This window comes from Parasteatoda tepidariorum, chromosome 6, assembly GCF_982258835.1.
Source record: "Parasteatoda tepidariorum strain Cologne lab strain chromosome 6, Ptep-v5.0, whole genome shotgun sequence".
NCBI lineage: Eukaryota > Metazoa > Arthropoda > Arachnida > Araneae > Theridiidae > Parasteatoda > Parasteatoda tepidariorum.
Genome location: NC_141760.1, coordinates 8,654,492 through 8,675,937, shown reverse-complemented (window position 1 = coordinate 8,675,937; position 21,446 = coordinate 8,654,492). Strand labels below are relative to the sequence as shown.

Below are 21,446 nucleotides of genomic sequence, written 5' to 3'. Positions count from 1 at the left end.
CCGAACATTCGGTATTCGACCAAATCACATTCGTTGCCAAAAAAAAAAAAAAAAAACGAAGGAAGAATAACTAGGATTTACTATAAAATGGTATCGAAATAGTGTATCAAAAAGTGACTATTTAAATGCGAGATTAGAAATTCGCGTGTCCTAATAATATCGTAGTTAAATAACGTGATTGTAAAAATCACGAGGAAAAGTATAGCAATAGTTTAAAAAAAAATCTCTTAAATGCTGAACTCAGCACGAATAAAGCGTGTCATAAGTGCAATTTAAAATTCGCATGTCCTAATGAAATTATCGGAAATTTTTATACCACATGGAAATGCATGCCAATAACTGCTAAAAAAAAATGGTTCAAAAAAGAAAGAAATAATATCAAAAAAATAAAATAAATAAAAGAAAAAAATCACCTAGATTTACGACGAAATCGGCACAAATAAAGTGCGCCAGAAAATGATTATTTAAATGGACGATCTGAAACTGGCTCGTCATAATAATATCATAATAAAAATTTGGGATTTTAGAATTCATGTTAAGCGCAAATAACTACTTAAAATAATCATTTAGATTTACGCTAAAATCCGCTTTAAGAAAGCGCGTTAAACATACATTTACTATAGAATCTGTAAAAATTGAGCGTGTCGAAACGTGATGACTCAAAAGTGCGATTAAAATTTTCAGACATTTTTTTATTGTGTTTAGAAGCTTGTGCGGGCCACACTTCAGTAGTCGGTGGGTCGCAGGTTGTCTACTCTACACAAAATAATTACCCTGCTGAAGTAGTTCTAATAGATGAAAAGAAACACTGCACATAGAAAAAAATATCTATAATTTAATTAATATAAACATATAAAAAAATCAATACTAATCATATATTCTCTTGTAACAAAATACATCTGTATATCAAAAAAGAAAAATCACCCAAAATATCTAAATTTGTACATCAACAAAAACAAAAAATTGTTGTAATTGCTCATATATAGTATAAAAATTCACAACATAAAAATATTACATCTGATATCTATTGTGACTATGAAATGACTTAAACATTTCTGATAATGTATAAGTAATAAATCATTCACAATAAGCATAAAATACTGAATGACTTAAAAGAAAATGACTCATAAACTGGAACAGCATTTCCTCTTCTTTGGACTATCTTCAGTGAGGCGGATTTCATGAGTAGGTTTACCGGTGGAAATCACTTTCGGTAATCTATTGGCTAAAAACAAAGATTAACCCGTTAGGCATGCTAGAAGAATTAACGTGTGTGTAAAAAAATAAACGTACAAGAAAAACTGATGCATCAAACAGGATATGTATGTACATGTGTATATATATATGTATATATATATATATATATATATATATATATATATATATATATATATATATATATATATATATATATATATATATATATATATATAGATAGATAGATATAGATATATATTACACTATATTACAATAAAGGTAGAGACACTTTCAGTTTTGCATGTATTTTTAAATTTCTCAAGAAATACTTAAAGGACTATTTTGTAACGTAAGAAGTGTTTCAAGCTATTTTAGGAGTTCAAGTAATTTTTCAAACTTAGCAATGAAGTTTAAAGCTGTCAGAGATTGGAGAGACCGACAATAAATTACAAAAGAAAACAAGCACTCTTGAGCACCCTATGCCAAAAAACAAGCAAGAAGTTTGTACTTGTATCAATTACTTTAGTTTTTATTTGCAATAACTGTATAAAATTTTGTAAATCTAGCTTAAAATTTTATGGAGATGAGAACATTTTTATAAGAAAACTAATTTTTTTGTCATATGTTTTTTTGTTATAACTTTAAAAGTATTTAGTAAAATTAAATTTTTAGAACAATTCAAATATAATTACAAAATTATTGGGATAAAATTAGAAAATATGTACCTATTTTAATAGTTATAAAGATTATAGACTATGAAATCTCTACGCAAGTTATAGTAATTCAAATCTAAGGGGCTGCTGAAATATTTCGAAAGTACATTTTTGGCAATTTCGGTCCACCCCCCCCCCCGCACCTACTTCAAAGAAAGTCGTAACATCCTTTTTGCTTTAACATCAAGTGCAGTAATCTAATTTTAGGATTAAATTCAAATAAAAGCTTCAACTTTGCACAAAACAAAAGCTTTAATTCATTTAATATTTTTTATAGAATATTCATTAGGAATCTTTTCTGCATATCTTTTGTGGCTAAATATCCTTAACTTTAAAACTCATAGAAGAAATTTCCTAAAAGTAACTTTCCTTTCAAATAAAACTTTTATAAATTACTTAAAATTTTTCATCCAAATCTATTACAATTCTTTGTTTTCTCCTTTAAAAAAAGACATGAAAATAAGATGATCTTACAATTCTTTGTTTTCTACTTTATAAAAAGAAATGAAAATAAGCTGATCTTAATATTTTATGAAGGCACCGCTCTTACATCTTTTATATAGAATTAGATTCTCAATATTTGACACATTATTGCTAACAATAAAACCTTAAAATTATTCGAATACAAAATCGAATTTGTGTTTGATCTGCATTAACAGTGTGAAGTTATGCAAACGTGTAAGTTTTTTTCTTTGTTTTATTACTTTTATTTTCTTAACATCACTATGTGAATCAAAAAAAATGATGTAAATAGTAAAAATAAAAAAAAAAGAAAGGAAGAAAGAAACGAGAACAAACATCATGATAGGAAAATAAAATCTGATAAGTCCATTTTATTGGGAAATTTTATAAAATACTCCACCAATCTCCAAAAAACTCAGCGCTACCACTGATGTTTGGTTTCGAATGGGAGTGTAGCTACGCCCACTCCAACAATGAGAAATTCATATAAAATATCCTGTTATTCCCTCAAAACTGATCACTGAAGCTTAGTCTCAATTGAATTAAATCTTAGAATTGAAAAGGAGTCATGTTGGTACCCATTTCATCAAGTGAAAAGACTGAGGGAATATGAGAAAAACAAGAGAATAAAAAGATATCAAATCACCCTAACACACACATGTAGCATATTTGTGGCATAGGCTTCAATTCCAGGGTTAGAGTATTTTTTAATATTTTTTTTTACACTGTAAACAAATCAGGTTATTATTTTTAAATTATGGCCTTTATAAGGCTAATTCTTAGTTTTTTTAAAAGATTTTAAATAAGGATGTTGACATCAAAATCAGGATGTTAAATTAAATAGTAATTTTCAAAAAGCCAAACTTGATTCTTTTTGTCTAAATTAATTTTATAATTTAAGATACAGTTTAGACAGACAACTAAAAGATTTTAAGAAAAAAGAAAGATATACTAAATGTGAAAAAAAATGAGTTTTTATTAAATGTGATTTCTTTATTTCATTTTTATGCAACCTGTACTCAAGCAAAATTGTATGTAATTCTTTTAAATTTATTCTACAGATGGTAAAAAGCTTAGAATAACTAAAGATGATTACAGCAAACACATAAAAGATGATTACAGCAAACACAAATATGCGGCCAATAGCATTAAAACTCTTAACTGAGAATTTAAGGGCCCAATTTCTGAATTTGTGTTGTTTAAAGCAATTTTAAAATAGTATAATTGTAAATATCTTGAATTTACATTGACCCCTTATTTTACATATAAGTTTTAAAAAAAGGATAAAAATCACAGGTTTGAAGAAAAAAAATTTGCTTTGTTACGGTAGAATTTAGCAATTATGGTTTTTTGATGTAAAATTTTTACAAATTAAAATTCAGAAAGAAGAAAAATACCTTACATTTTCAATTAATAATCAAGAAAACATACTAAAACTATATAAAAATTTAAAGTACACGAAAGAAAAAAAAAACATTTCGATAAAGTACCACACTTTGCAGACTAAGAAGTATAGAACACAATTAATAGTTACTTTTAGTAGGAGGGCAACTAAGACTAACAAGCAGTGATTGAAAAATTGTCTGATAGTTGCCCTCCGATCACTTTTTTCATCAAAAGTGCACCTAATGAGCATTTTATAAATTTTTTTAAAAATTCATAGGGAATCATTATGTACATTTTATGACATTCTGAAAGTTGTTTTATTTAAAATTTTTTTTTTGCAATTTTTGCAATGTTTATCATATTTTGAATACTAAATTATAATACTAATTTATTTTAATTGCATAAATCTACAAATTTTTGAAAACGTTGTTACATATTTTTAAAGTGGCTTTTTACAAATGCTACAACGAACCAGACAAGTAACAAAATTTCCTACTTTTGCCTCCTATCAAGAAGTTAATTTTCACAGTTTGTGAATAACTAAGTAGTGATGTTAGAAATAGAGCAAAAACTAGAGTGAATTCTGTAAAAATCGGTAGTTTTTAATAATCTACAAAATTTTTAATACATTTTTCCTTGCGTTTCAATAAAAAATTTTTATTAACAAAAATAAATAGTAACAAATTTATCTAAAGATAGATACTAACTCTAGATAGATTTTAATATAGACATAAACTAGTTTTTCTTTCAAAGATATTTTGTTCTCCAAAAAATAAGCAGATAAGAGGAAATATTTTTCCCAAAACTATAGCAACAATAAAACTATGGAAGTTAAAATGAGTCTGGAAAAATCTGTTTGATATTATGTCAATTTTGATGCACTAAGGTATAAAACTTTTATTTCATTTCTTAATTAACTAAAAGTAAAAAAAAAAAATATATTAATCAGCAGTAATTTAAAAGTTGGTTTAAACTCAGCATTTTTTTTATTTTCTTTAAATAATAACATAATTAAAAAGTTACGCAGATAGAAGTTATAAGTGTAGCTGTAAGGAATCAAGTTTTCTTAATCTACAAAGTATAAGGTTTTTATAAATTTAAAGCATATAAATATCATTACTTTTTTTCATCAAGCTTTCTAAGCATTTGTCAAGGCTTTTTTTTCCTTTTAACTTTTAAGCAGTATAAAACCCAGCTTTCTCCAGATATAAACATTTATACAAGTTGTGTCATAATTCCCTCCGGGAATTGTAAGGTTTAAAACAAACAAAATATTACCAATATATCAACACATTTTACTTTACCTGATAAAAAAAAAAAATTAAAAATTTTAATACGTAAAACTTTTTGATATGGCTGATTTAAAATTCTTGCTATAACATGTCACGATCGGAGAGAGTGACTGTGGTTCTGATCCTTTGTCATTGTTCTGTCAAATCAAGTGGCATAAAGGAACGAATCACAAAATCTTAGTCCCCCCCCCACAAAAATCATAGAGAGTCATGCGTGAAGAGCGCAGTAGTCATGGAAGAAGATGATAGTTGTTGACTGTTCAACATTCAATCCAGCAACATGGGAACTCAGTACAGTAGAGAACCATTTATCCGGTATCCAGATAACCGGGAAAAATTTTGCTCGAATTTCCCGCCATTTTAAACTAGAACGATTTTAAACTGGAACGAAAAAAGCGGAAATTGGACTCATCCTTGAAGTTGAGTAGAGGAAAATGTAAGGAAGGGGAAGATTTTTTCCCCGTTTACCCAGAGAAACGTCATTTCCTCCGTGACCTTGAAGGCAGGGAACAGAGGAATGTTTTATTTTTTCCTTCAGACCGTCAATCAAACTCAAGGGTGTGGCATGCTGATTTCGTTTTCTGCTTGATTTACGAGGGGGGTGGGGGAAATGCATTGCATGCATATCAGTGAACAGAAAAAGAAAAATATATTTATTTGACATCGACTAATAAAAATAAAATCTTTTTCTTTTGAATAAATTCTTATTCTTTGGAAGTGCGGTATCAATTACAAGTTTTTCTTGGTGTGGAATCACATTTGCTGTAATTAAAAATCTTGTTTTTATCAACAAAAAAATAAAATAAAAGGAGAATTGTTTATTATTTTAAACATAGGATTATTTTATGAAGCAGATTGCAGTTTTGTTTTTCTGATTCCACTACGTTTGATTTTTTTTCTTTTCGCGATAAATTTCGCACTCAATAAATTAATTCTTTTTATTCATAAATTTAATCATTAGGTTTTTTTTTTTTAATTTTTTGAATTCCGTTGATCTTGCCTTGTTTCGGGTTTTAATATTTATGCTAGTGCCTTTTTTAACTATCGTTTCGGTTCGATAATTTTCAAGTGTTTTTATTTAAATTAATAAGTTTTCCTTTTATTTTATCGTTTCCCCCATATAATTAGGTATGAAATATATGGCATTATTTAATCATTGGTTTTGTTTATATTATTTAATTTAGGAATTGTAATTATTTTTAAAAAATAAATATGAGAATTTTGTATTTTTTAAACTTGATTTTCTTGTCTGAACTTGCAAATTTTTTTGTTCTTTTAAATGTTATATTTCTACCTTTTTTTCTTCTTTTTAAAGTTAGGAATACCTTTCTTTTTTCTCTTACTTTATGCATTACACTTTTTCCTTGTACTTCGGGTTCGATAAAACATCGATTAACGACACTTTTTGGTCGATCCAGAAAACCGGGAAATTCAGATATCCGGGATAGCGATGGTCCCGAGCATCCTGGATAATTGGTTCTCTACTGTATTTAGGAAATCATGGTAATTTGTCAGATAATGGATGGTGTCTCCTATCTTGTTAAATAAGGAAAAACGCATAATCTTCCTGTAATTGGCATTAACCATAATAGCATCATATCAAGGATTAACTACACCATTAACTGCAAACTGACATAAAACTTGAAGTCTTCTGCTATATTAAAGTTTCACACATTGAAAATGTGTGGAAAAAAACTTGCAATGTTTCTTTATTATGTAAAGCAAAATGTGTTGATGTATTGGTAATAACCGACCAAACCATGAAAAGATTTGAAACACACCCTGAATGTATTCAAACATTTTTGTATTACTCTGTTATCAAAGAGAATTGCTATTTATTTGCTCGCATGATTACTATTTTTTTTAAAAAAACATTATATATCTCATCGAAGCAAACTTAAAACATATTTCACACAGGAAAATGCTTTTACTTTATTTGCTAGAGCAAAAAAAATAGTAAAAAATCATTTCATTCAAAAAATTTTAAAAAACAAAGCATTCTAACAAAAAAAAATAGCATGGTACAGCAACTCAATTTACTATGTGTAAATAACCATCATTTTACCAAGCATAAAAAGCATTACACAATCTAAAGATATTTTGATTAAGTTCAGGTAAAAAGATATAGCCATAAGAATCATATTATTTTATCAGAGTAACATTTAAACATTCTCAACAATGATAATTACCAATTTCTTTAAAAAGTTCGTGAATGTTAACAGCAGTTAAAGCACTGGTTTCTACAAAGGCAGCATTAACAGACCTTGCATATTCTTTGGCTTCTGTAACAAAACGATACAATATAAAGAATTAAATGCAAGTTTGAATTAAATATTTCAAGAAAATAAAAATTAAAAACAGTATTTTTCAAACATTTTAGGTGATGACTGATAAAACCTAAAATGCATAAATAACTTCCAAGATTTTTCAGAAGTATGATGAATTTTTATCCCTTCCAAGATTTACTACTTATTACTTCCAAGATTTTATTATGAAGCCACTGCATAATCATGACAAAAAAAAGCTTAATATGTAAACAAGTGCTAGAAAGAATAGAAGAGTAGGAATTTTTCAAAAGATTTTAAGCAATCATTATTAAAAAAAAATGCGATCACCAGAATCACCTGAATTTTGACCTGAAGACCTCAAAACATCATATATTATAAAAATTGGCCCAAAAGGAAAAGATTAAAAACAGTGATATTTAAAAGAATAATTATTGTAAACAAATATATTTCCCCGGAGTTGCGAGAGATGGCCTAAGCTGTCTGACAGCAGTTGGGTCTGTTCGAAAATCGATCACAGCAATTAAATAGGAAGACCTCTAGAAAAGGAATCTTGAGCAAAGCAACATCCTGGCTTGATGAGAGAGATTATCAACCTCTTGCGTGACAATTCATAGTGCAGGTATAAGTCAAACATTGCATCAAAATTTCAAATCTGATGTCTCAAATCTCCCTCATCCCATGTAACTCATATTTAGCACCAAGTGACTATTACCAAAATTGAAAAAACGATTATCTAGCATCTGCAACATCACCAGAGCAAAGCCCAACGCTTTGTCTCATCATTTCAGGATCCCTAATTCATTGTTTATTCATTATTTTACAATTATTTAAAGAAACAGATAATTTCTGACATTGTGTAACTATTATAGAATATTGACTAACGGTATTTAAGACCCATGAGAGCTGAGCACCAAAAACAGCGACCCAACAGAAGAAGCGTGGCCAATAACATACCCTGAAAACATATCTGAATAAACAAATACATTGAGATAATACAAGAAAAACGCTATCACGATGCAAGAAAATTAAAGGGAAGTTGGAAAAATTATATACCTGGGGGATTTATTTTTTGGAACACAATTTGCATTTGAGGAATTTTCAGTATCAACTATAAATGATTTTCAATAACAGTTGTCAATAATGACTTGATCTAAAATTGGCAGTGATTATGCATATGCACATATGATTCATGTTACATGATGATAGACCATAATCAGGATATGCCATTTTGTTCATATAGATGCATTAAATGAAATATGGCTTGTTAGTAGATATTACTAGTAGATATAAGATTTTTAAGCCGTTACATATACAGTTCGTAAAAACTTGATATAATTTAATAATACGAATGGTAATAATAAATTAAAAATTTATTTAACATTCAGGGGTAATTGTAAGCACAACTCAAAAATCCTGAAAATTTTTTGAGTGAAATCATTAATGATGCATTTCAAAAAATTAATGTCTTTATAAATTTAAGTCATTGATATTTTCAAAACATGAAATTCTAAATAAATTATATGCAGCATAATTTAAATTAATAATTTACTAATAATAAGTTTACATGTTAATAAGTTTACTTTCATCTTTAATCACATTTATTATTCTACCATAAAAAATATTTACAAATGAAAAGTATGCCAAGTATAAATTCTAGTTCTAATATTTCTAAATTAATTATACAAAAATTTTACATAATATACATAAATGTAATCAATGATTTCTTGAAACTTCTGGATCGCAATTAGCAAAAATCCGGAAATCGGGATTTTTTCCTCAGCACAATCATCACGAAACATTGAATAAAACTCATTTCAGTACAATTTAATAAAATAAATGGATGTTACGTTCAAAACCTAATTAGTAAACCATAAAGCAAATGCTATAATTGAACAGCAAGGGATATCAAAACAGAAGTTTGGGTACCTTTGTAAGTAACTTCTCTCCTTCCTTCTAAATCTGCTTTGTTGCCGGCAATGGCCATAATTACATTTGAGGATCCATGCAGTTGCAACTCTCTGATCCATCCTTTGACTGACTGGAATGTCCCCTGAAAATAAAAGCAACAATCATTAAAATAAAATAAAATAGAAGTAACAATCATTAAATTAAGGGCAAAATCTTTATTTCATTTACTACAGGGTTAACTAAATTAAAAAGCATAACACACACCTACAATACATATATAAATAAATAATTTATATTAAACTATTTCAACAATAAAGGCTAAAATATACAACAGTGAATTTTTATTTCAGCTCTTTGTCATTTTAATGAGACTCTTGCGTAAAGAACACAGCAATTTTGAAACAAAATTTTTTTTCTTAAGACTTAAGATAACTCAGAGATAATTTGAAACAATACTTTTTTCCCCATCTGTGTAATCATTCCCATATACAGAAAGGATAAATTTCTTTTCTACATATACAGTAAGACCCCGCTTAACGCTGTTTCGGTTTAGCGCTCTTTTATTTCAAACCGGGGATTCTCCGAAATTGCGAGCGGGGACTCCCCCAATTATATACATAACATATCCGAAACAGTGTAGTTGTGTTTCATGTTTGGTGCGGTGCTGTACGGACGCATTTTTATCATTTGAAACATTTGTTGACATATAAATTTATATAATACTATAACGATTAATACAGTGACAAATATTATGATCTTTAGTTTTTATCATGGGTGATAATGAAAAACAAGGAAAGAAAGCAACCAGAAAAAGCATTTCACTAGAAACTAAAATGCAAGTGATTAGAAGATTAGATTCTGGTGAACGTCAATCTCAAATTAATGCTGCATTGAATTTGGCAATTTCAACAATGATGACAATTCTTAAGAATAAAGAAAAAATTCTGTCATCGGCAACTGCAGCTACGTCAAGTTCTGCAACTAGAATTACCTGTTCTAGAAATAAGTTCAAAAGCAAGACGGAGTGTTATAGATGCTTTATCCACTTATCAACAACCTCTAACAGAACGCAAAAGGAAAACACAAACTACATTAGATGCCTTCTTGACAAAAAGGCAGAAAATTGGAAACACAAAATAGACTGCATGATCTGACTGGCTTAGAATTTTATTTGTTTTTATAAGTACGTATATTCGTTTATATTGCTTTTATTTTTGTAAGAAATAAATGTTTGGTTTTATTTTCATTAAAAAAAAAACACAATTATTAAATTTAATATCTAACCAATTTTCTGACCATCTTCCCCTAATCCCAATATTTACATGTTAAAATAGCCTCGTTTAGCCGTGTTTCGCATTATGCTCTACTTTGATGGAACATATCCTACGTGTTAAGCGGGGTCTTACTGTATGCGTATAGAAAAAAAAATTATCAGTTTTGAGTATAACTGCATTAAAATTTTTAATAAAACTATGCAGTTATTAAAATTCTCTCTGTTTTTTTTTTATCTATTATTATTTTTAAAAAAAGAGACTTATTTCCAATTTTTACAAAAATTGGGTTTACTCATATTTAAAACAAACATGAGATTAAGTTTATAAGTTTTCTAAAGATGATGATTCCTCCAAATTATTTTCTTACTTTTTATATATATATTAATATGTTCTCATTTTGAAAATGATACTTTAATTAAAGTTTAATTGTTTATAAATCAGTTATCAATTTTACAATGTAGGTTGCATTATAATTGTAAGACTTAAAAATGTACCAAATAATGAAATTAAAAGAAAACAAAACTACAATCAGTAATAACAAAGCATTTTAACTCCAATGACATGTACATTAAAATAGCAATTAAATTATTCAAATATTTACCAACTCCTTTAAAAAATGAGAATTTTTCAGTAAAATAAATCAACAAAAGAAATTATGATTTGCTATAAAATCTTTTACTTCTGCTCAGTATAACAGTAAGAATTTTGATAAAAATTAGAATAGAAGATTGAATAACTCCTAAAAAGATGCTAATTTTTAAGTAATACAAAAAGCAAATCATTTGTAATTTTTTTAAATTCATTTTTAATCAGAAATTAATTTTATAACTGTTTCAAGGAAATTTGATAAATTTTAATTTTAAAATTTTGAATATTTTAGAGAATTTTTAACAAAGCTGCTTACTCTGAATCAAAAATAACATAAATTTTTGAAATTGTAATAATGGCATACCTGCCAACTCTTCAGGATTTTCCAGAAGATTTAATTTCTATATTTAATGTGGTAGCAAAGTTTTGGAATTCATGCTTGATTTAAGTAATACATAAGCAAGTATTAGATAATATTTAGTTAAAATACAATTTTAACTAATAAGTATAAGTTTTACATATTTAGTATCATATTATATAGGTGATTAATTTAATAATTATATTTGCAAGACATCTTAATCCTAATTGCAATCTTACGAACATACTAACAATTTAATACTGGCATTTCTATTGAATGTGTTCTTAGATGACCCAGAAAATAAAAAAAGAAAGAAAGAATCAAATGAGCTGCATGCAACGATTACATATTTATCCAAAGAAGGTTGCACCCATGATGTAATATCGAAAATTTTGAAATCAAGTGCGACATATATGTTGGCTCGATTAAGAACAAGAGGAATAAACTCTACAAACAAAATACACACACAGAAAAACCAGAATGCAAAACAATCATGAAATATATAGTTCGTAAGAGCTTGCCACGCGACAAAGTCTGAAGCCGTCTGCTGCCATGGAAACAAGAATAGCACATTTCAGGGAGGGTAACTCTCTTCACTATAGCGCAATACAACTGACCATAGAAAAAGATTCCCTTTCTCTCGCCGACCCAAACCAAAACAGTGACCACACACCCCTACTTGAAATAGTTATACCTTGTTACCATAGTCACTGCAATGGGTGCAGACGAATGACTAGGGTTGCTCTTATTTTAGATAAATTATAATAACAAGCAAACATACCTTCCAGTCACTATGATTAGAGAAGAGTTGAATAAAAAAAAGGATAAATCTAATATCAGTTCACACTGTCAAGAGGGAGGTGACTATGTAGTCTTAGTTTAAATAACCGCACATTTTGCTAAAAACCTCTGCAGCAGCATGTAAATAATCAAAAATGTCTTAAAGGGGAAAAGCATATAAAAAGTGGACTTTGAGTCAATGGAGAAAACTGTTTTAGGCTGATGAATCAAAATTTGAGTTCCTCTAAATAAGAAGACTAAAATATGCCCGATGATTGGTTGATGAACATGAAAATCATAATTATTTACTTTATTCAGTGAAACATAATGGAAGTAATATGATTTAGGGTGGTTTTTGGAGACGGAAAAGTAAGTAAATTAGTTCAATTCAAGTGATAAGTATATTAGTGCAGTGCCATCTGGTATCTGTGATAATGGAAAACAATTAGTCTTTCAACAAGATAATGACAAAAATCACACATCAAAACTTTGTGACGATTGTTTAAAATGAGAGGGAAGCAAAATGTCCTCTAAATCATGATGTGGTCTCCACAACTACTTGATCTTAATCTCATCAATAAACTATGGGATAAATTTGGCTGACGAGCACGCATATCGACCCCAACCAATATAACAAGGCTCTGGGGATATCTGGATGATGCTTGGAGAAATTTTAACTGCAAAATATGAGAAATTTTTTTTTTTTTTTTTTTTAAAAAATGCCAATTCTGTGTGATGCAGTCATCCTGACAAAAGTAAAATATAAAGAAAAAATGTATATATATGTAGAATTAAATTGTTACTCTTTTAACTAATGTACTAAAATATTGTTTCTAAACATGTAGTCAATAAATGTATTTATTGTACACAAAAATTTTGATTTTTATTGATAATTGACAAGTTGAACAAGAAATTTTTCATGCTAGTGTAAGCAAAGAAATAAAATAAAGAGTTATAAAAATTCCCGGTTTATTTTATTTCTCTAATAACATGTTATTTTTGCCTTTTTACAACAGGGCGCCTTCGTTTAAGATGCTCGCTCGGGACAAAGCGGAAGTGAAAGGAATTATACTACAGGATCGAATTTTTGCACTACTAGGCCCAAGTTTAGAAAAAAAAAACACAAATAATGAAGTTACCAACATAATTTTTGGCACCATTTTAGATAATTACGTAATCTGCTATGTACATTAAAACTGGGCTATGAAATAAGAAGACAAATGCACAAAATATGTCCCGAAGCAACACATACTATAACAAAACATAGAGTAATAAATAGGAGGAGACGGCATGCCCGTAAACTCGTGAAGCCTTAACCGCAACCGCGGCGCCATATTGGTACAACCAAAACAAATCGAACTTCGTTGAACTAGAGCTGTACGTGTTTAAACATTCTTCAAACTGAGTAATAGATTTTAATTTAGCAATTAGTCTATTGTTGAAAATTATATTAAATCAAATAGAAATTTAAATAATTCAGTCTGAAAAGATCAATTTTTCAAATACAGAAGCAATTAGTCTATTGTTGAAAATGATATTAAATCAAATAGAAATTTAAATAATACAGTCTGAAAAGATCAATTTTTCAAATATAGTTGCATGCTTTATATATTAATTATCAGGTTATAATTATTAATTCATATGTTTAAAAAAGTTGAAAAGAAACAGTTTTTTTTTTGTTTTTTTTTTCTTTTACTAAGTGATACATTAACAAATTTAAACAGTTTTATTTTCTGACTTTAAAAAAGTAAGCTAAAACTTTTTATAAGAGAAATTTTTAAAATTATTTATCTAAAAATGAAATCATTTTCTTTATTTTTTTCTTTCTTCATTTATTTGACAAAAATGGGACAAGTACCTGATACTCTTTATAATTATACGTAATTTTAATTTCACTTTCTATTAATCTTATTATAAAAACATGGAAGACCATTAAGTATTTATTTCAGATTTTTATTAAAGTCAAAAGTCAGATGAAATTTTAGTTTTTACTGATTATAAATATTTACAGATTATAATTTTATAATATATATATATATGTTTGTTTAATAAATATAGTAAATAAATGTGTGTAAAAACAAAAAGATTAATAAACTTGTTCCTTTTATATTACTGCATTTATATTTTACAATGCTTGAGTTAGAAATTGTGAAAAATTATGTACTTAACACTAAAGAAGATTCAAACATATATTAGTGATAATGCGCTATTTAAACTTAACATAAAATACATATAACAAAATTAAGATAACTTTTTGGATTTATTTCTATTTTTAAGCTTATACGACACTTTTTAATAAATAAAAATATTTACACAGTAAAACTTAAAGCTTATGAGCACTAAATGAAAAAACACAATTTTTTTAATAAAACCCAGGCGGGTTGGGTTTTTTCAAACCCTGCTAAAAAGCAGCAAGTAATTATATATTTACTCATTGTATTTTCAAAGTGTTGACATTTAAATCTTTTTCTTTCCAGGATTTCTATGTGCCTTAAAAAGGCTTTAGTATTCATTTTATCTTTTAAAGTTCCTTAAAAGCCTTAAAATTTGTTTCATCTGAGCCTCCACCTTCCTCTACTTACGTTTCAATTGCTGTGTCAAAGCTTTAATTTATTATAGAGCATTCATTATAGATAATAATGCCTGGGCATTTATTATAGAGCATTTATTTGCTCACCACTTCATGTATTTTGTGAATGAGATAGAGCATTTAATGAGTGGAGTTTAAACCTCAATTGGAGAATAAATATTCCTATATATTAAATACTCTGGGTATTACCTAAATAATAATAATACTAATAATAGATAAAGGTAAATACCTTTGAAAATAAATACACAGTTATTTTACGTTGCTATTTGTAAATTACAGTTTTGTACACTTCATATGATCAAGTGCTTTGCAAAAAAAAAAAAAAAAAAAGAAAAAGAAATTAGACTTCTCTGCTTAGTAATAAAAAGTATGTTATGGACTAGTTTTATTACCCAAGTGTTTACTCAAATGGCTTAATGTTGATTATTGCTATTCTTTTAGAACAAACCAATATTTTTCGCTTTAAATATTCTAACTTTAAAGAAAAGTGCGTTTCATATTATTTTGTTTATATTCAAAATAGTGTGGATTTAATGTGATATTCTTTGAATAAATTTTTAATTGGAAAGCTGCCCTCTTAAATAACAATAATATATTACTTTTAATGCCTAGATAAAATATAAGGGAACCTAAGTTCCCGAAAACTGCTGTAAAGTTCTTTTTTTAATTCAGTTGTAAAATAGAGCTATCTTAAAATGTTATTTTTTGGGAAGAAGAAAAGAAACTAATGTTGAAAAATTGAATGAAGAAAGGTGTTATGTATTAACAACAAAACTATTTCAATCTCGCTTTCGAAATTTTCCAATCATAAGAGAAAAGATCAAAAACAACCTAACTCTTTCTCTTCAAACCTGAGCGGCTCCGCGAAGTTTCTGGTTATACCAACATGGCCGCCGCGACTTGACAGTTACTTCAGTCGCGCCAATAGGGAAGGCGAAGAATGCCCACTCCCACTTATTTATAACTCTATGTAACAAAACTGATGCTAAAACCCTAAAAGAACACACATAGCAAAAAAATAAAATAAAAAAAGGTTTCATAGAGTTATCAGAAGTGAGAATGTTCAGATCCCACAGAAAGTTAAAGTTCGGTTGAGATTAGTTTGATAAAGTTATTCTGTTTGTTTACTCGACTATTTCCCCCCTCCCCAGCCAATGTGCAAGATACCAAAGACAGAATATGGACAATCTGAAGGTCAGAAAACCACAACAACATTCAATTTAAATGTAATCAGAGGTCTGTTTAGGTTTTTTTCAGAGGTAAATATTTTGTGAAAAGACATAATTCGTGAAAATTAAAAGTTACATTAAAAATCAACACCAAAATATGGTAAAATAAGAAATTATTTTCAAAAATTGTCACTACAAATAAAAATCATTCATGATTGGTAAATTTCTATATATTTTTCCCCATGCATTAATGAATAATTTTGCTATTGTAAAATTTTGAGCTTAAAATTTCATCCAAATTTAAAAATCCATTGTCCATAGTTAAATTTCAACTTGCATTTAACAGTGCTAGAATTAAAAGCTATTTTCATTAAGAGAACATTTTCGACTAGGTCATAAGAAAAAAATTTCAAAGGGGAAAAAAATTCGTAAAAAAAATAAAGGTCTGTTAGAATTAATTTACAATAATGCTAAAGATATTGTTTGAATGTTTAGAATGATGTTCGAATTTTGACTTCCTGTATAGTTTATAGAGAGAGAACCTCGTTGCTTCATTTTAATAAACTCTGAGATTTATAGTTTTTTATGGGGAAAAAAAAAGAAAACTTAAAGAGAAGGAGAATCTTAGAACTTGCTTTTTTTAAAAGTATTTTTGAAACTACCGTTTTTTTCTAAAGTTGAATTTGCCGCTAAACGGTTGTAAATTTGCCTTGGGCAGACCCCCATTAATGGACACAGAGTGCCATCTAGAGGTTCTTAAAAATTGTTTCAGCTTAAAATGCATATATGCACTGCCCGTTCACAAGGTTTTTGCAGGCCTAAGATAAGTCTGTATGAAATGCATATGTGATTCGCAGTCATTAAGGGGAAAGATATACATTTTACAAAATATGACAAATTTTCTTTAAAATCTTAGGATAATAGTTATTTAACTAAAAGGATTATGTGAAGTGTAAAATGTTTCAAGAAAATACTAGACAAATACATTAGCATAGTTTTTAGATCATAATTATGCAAATATATATTGTTTAATACAAATATCTCATAATCAAGATATATCAGAGAGTTTTGTCATTCCCAATTTAACATAAATTCCGATACATAGCAAGATAAAATTTGCTTGAGTGAACAATTTTAAATGAACAATTTAATTAATGAATTAACATAAATTATAATTTTTTTCATCAAAGTTTTGATTTGAAACATTGTACAATAGCATTCCTTATGCAAATGGAATCAAATCAGCAAAAAATAATTTTAGTTTAAATTAAAGTATTTTAGAGTAAAACACTTTAAAATTGTTGTTGTTGTTGTTGTTAATATACGTCGCACTAGAGCTGCACAATGGGCTATTGGCGACGGTCTGGGAAACATCCCGGAGGATGATCCGAAGACATGCCATCACAATTTTGATCCTCTGCGGAGGGGATGGCACCCCCGCTTCGGTAGCCCGACGACCTGCACGCGAAGTCGAGCACTTTACGGTAGCACAGTTTAACGAGGACCAATACCGCACACCCTCGGTCCCTACGCAGACTGATCCAAGTGGTTTCCCACCCGCACACTGTCCGCAGCCAGTGATGCTTGACTTCGGTGATCTTCTTGGAACCGTGTCCTAACGATCAGTCCACTGCGGGACATATCTGATTTGAAGTCGTTCTTTCATACACTGAAAACTGAATAAAGAGAGGAAATAGGCGTGTGTTATAAGTAGCTTGGCCGAACGGTTTAAGGCGCTGGTTTAATATAGTTTGTCATATGCTGTACTATTCTCTTTTGAATTGTACTATTCTCTTTTAAAATTAAAAAGTCAAACAATATTAAAATTTGTTTTTACTTGGAATTGAATTAAGCTTAAATGATTATTTTCTCAGAGAAAACAAATTTGTGAGGAAAATAGTAAAAAGGCAGATAACATAATTTAAATTTTTACACAGTAATTACAAAAATACATACTTACTACACATTCAAGCCTCCTAGATAAGCATAAAATATTAATAAAATAAATTAATAATGATAGACATAAAATAAACTCACAAAATGATTATTTAAAGTATAAAAAATTATGTTCTTTGTAAAAGTGAATTATTCTTCATTTATTGTGTCTAAACTACTTATTTAAGCTTTTCAAACATCTAATTTTATAGATTATATTAGTATCTACTTATTGAAAAGAATACATAAAAAAAAAAATCAATTTGCAGCTGAGCAGACACAAACAAATAAAAATGTAGAGATGTAAAGTTCTCAGTATTATTCGTCTGAGAAACAATAATAGTTTGGCCGAGTTTGTAAATACATACTGATGAAGAATTTGTTTATGTTTTTCATCCTCTGAGAATAAAGATAATGAAGAATAGAAAAATAACAAAAATCTTTTTTTTTGTACTGTTTTTAAAAAGAAAACAAATTTATTATTATGATGTTTTATTAGGATAGTTGAAGAGTGTATATAAGGTCTCAAAATTCAAGTTTTGCATGGATTTTCATGGATTCAAGTTTCAAGTATTCATGGATTTTCATGTTAATAACCTTTAATTAATTATTCATAATATTCGATAAAGTAAACTTACTCAATGTTACTTTAATATGATAAAAAAAAAAGATGAAAGAAAATATTTCTTTGGTGAAAGCAAGTAACAAAAGTACTCAAACAAAAAAAAAAAAAAAACAAAAAAAAAAAAAAAAAAATGACAGAAAGGGAGGAAAAAAACATGCAAGACTTTAAGAACCTAGAAATCAGTAAACAAGCTAGAGTGGAGAAAGAAACAAAAAGTCTGAAAATACCTATCAACTCAAATCATAAAAAAAAAAGTGTGAGAAAATATTTTGCAGAAAATGAAAATATTTTATATATCAAGAGAATATAATAATAATAAAGCCAAACAATAAAATAATGTAGAAATATTAAGAAAAAAATATACATTTAACATAGCATTGTCTTTTATTATTTTCCCTCTGTAAAATTTGATTGCAGTTTTTATTATTTGTATTCAAATATTCTGATAACCATTTTCAAATCACTAATTTAGCAAATATTTTTCATCAAGATGAAAAAGCTAACAATGATTAATTTTATTTTTTAAGTTGGAAATTCTACCATAAGTCAAAAGAATCATATACCTGGTAAAATAAAAAAAGAGAAAGAAACAAGTGCATTTTAAAAGAGTACTAAGCTAGCAGTATTATGTATTAATTGGAATTTTTTCAGGATTCTATGAACTTTTTTAACTCTTGATATATTAACAAATAATTGAAAAAAAAATACTTTGATACAACAAATAGGCAATTAAAAACAAAAAATCTTATATATATAAGCAAAAAAGAGAGTATTTTCAACCTTTGAATACATAAAAATTTTCAAGAAGTTTTAATTTTAAAAACCCATTTTTTAAAACTGAATATAAGACAAATGAATTTGAAATAAAGATTGTTAATCAATAAGTATAAAAATTTCATTGACATTCTTACTCGATTAGTAACATCATAAACTATGACAGCTGCTCCCGCATTTCTATAATACATTGGTGCCAAGGATCTATACTAAAGATAACATCATGTTAATATTACAAATATTTTCAGAAACTCACAATAAAGCACTGAAACTGAAATACTATTAATTGCATTAACCAACAAAAAATAAGTAAAATAAATCACACAAACATAACGGGTTCTTAAGTTTTGGAGAAATGACTTAAAATGCACTGTGTAAACATACCAAAATTTGAGAGATTGAACCTAATATATGATAAAATTGACATTTTATTAAGCATTAATGATGGCATTAAATAGGAAGGCCTTACAGCAATTTTTACTAAATAAAAACTTCGCAATCTAGAATGGAAAAAAAATAAATTATTATGGTTACCACATTTTCCATTCTTAGCAAATTGAAATAATAAAGATTAGGAATTCAACTAGAAACTCTATACAATAAGGTGATTTTTTATTAACATGGAATATATTTATATATTGTATAAACATTTCATAATAAAAAGTTATAAAACTTCGGAAACTTCTTGGTTATAACCAAGAAGTTTCCGAAGTTTTATAACTTTTTATTATTACAAACAGTGACCATCCACAGGGAAAATATGGGGACTTTAGAGTTTTTACCAATTTTTGAAAGTTTAAAAACATAACTTTTTACTTCCACACATTTCACTAAGTTGTAAACTAAGAAAAAAAAAATGCTTTTTAATTTTATGATTAAAATTTAGATAAATAATTTTCAAATGATAAAGAACTAATTTAAAAGACAAAAAAAAAAAAACAATTAAAATCATCCATCCTGTTAATTTTGAATAAAAAAATATGTGCACTCTATAATTTCATACAAGAGATACATCAGCACATGAAATAGTAATTAATAAGTTATGGTTATGAGAAGGCCTCAATTGCCAAGCACTCCATTCAAGTCCAAACTTGCGAGCGTTTAAATGGTTCATTTCGGGAGAGGAACATATACAAGATACAACATTTGATAACTTAATTTATAGATGAAAATAGATAATTTATATATACTCACACGTTCTTGGCCAGCTGTATCCCATATGTTAAACTTGAAAGTACAATCATCAACCAGAATACATTTAGTCATGAAAGATGCTCTGCAAAATTGAGTTATATTTAGTTATGTTCAAAATACATTATAAAAATAGTTCAATTCACATCTTTTATTTACAAAAGTTTACTTAAAATCTTAAAAACTATATTAGAAGGAAAATTATTATAAATTTATGACTTATTTGTGAAATATGATATCTCAAATTTCAAACAACACTAAGATTATTTTGCTCACCCGATCGTACTTTCAACAGCCGGGTTAAAAGTGTTGTGTACAAATCTTTGTACAATGCTTGATTTTCCAACTCCAGAATCCTGTTTAGAAAATAAAAAATAATTAAAATCTCGATAATTAAACCTATTTTCAAGTTCTTTACGATAATTCAGCATAGAAATTGACAGATCATTACCCCTAAAACGCATAATTTTATTTCTTGATGTGCGTTTGCCATGACCAGAACAGCTCAAGAGGATTATAAAGCTCCAGGTGTATATTTTAAAAAGACAAATGCGCTGAAGAATGACTTAAAATGGAATGATTTATGGAATTAATTTGATGAAAGTAAGATTTCGAAAATTCTATGTCCACCCCATTTTATAAATCTTTAAAGAAGCATAACGAATTTAATTAATTTTGCCTTGACCGAGCATCTGAGCAGACAGCCACAACAACAAATGTAAACAAATAACGCCTCTTCATTTATCTGTTGCCAAGTTTAGTAACCCACATATTATAAAATTAAATAAACTTCTAGAATCAAAACTACTAAATTAAAAGATTTCATAATGATAATTAGGATTTAATAGCTATTTATTGCTCCTTTTAATGATTCTTTTCTCAATTTTATATTTTAATATATCATGAACTTGAAACA

The 21,446-nt window shown here is 27.7% G+C and overlaps 1 protein-coding gene across 1 annotated transcript; it reads right to left on the bottom strand.

Annotated features, from left to right (window-relative positions):
• Window positions 1-815: 815 nt before the first annotated feature.
• On the bottom strand, window positions 816-21,269 carry LOC107449325 (ras-related protein Rab-22A). The gene is made up of 7 exons (XM_016064823.5): window positions 20,982-21,269; window positions 20,807-20,886; window positions 20,534-20,615; window positions 19,477-19,548; window positions 9,265-9,388; window positions 7,240-7,332; window positions 816-1,225 (listed from the first exon to the last, which is right to left on the bottom strand). The coding sequence occupies exons 1-7, from the start codon at window positions 21,021-21,023 to the stop codon at window positions 1,125-1,127; spliced, it is 594 nt and encodes a 197-aa protein (XP_015920309.1). The 5' UTR covers window positions 21,024-21,269; the 3' UTR covers window positions 816-1,124.
• Window positions 21,270-21,446: the final 177 nt, after the last annotated feature.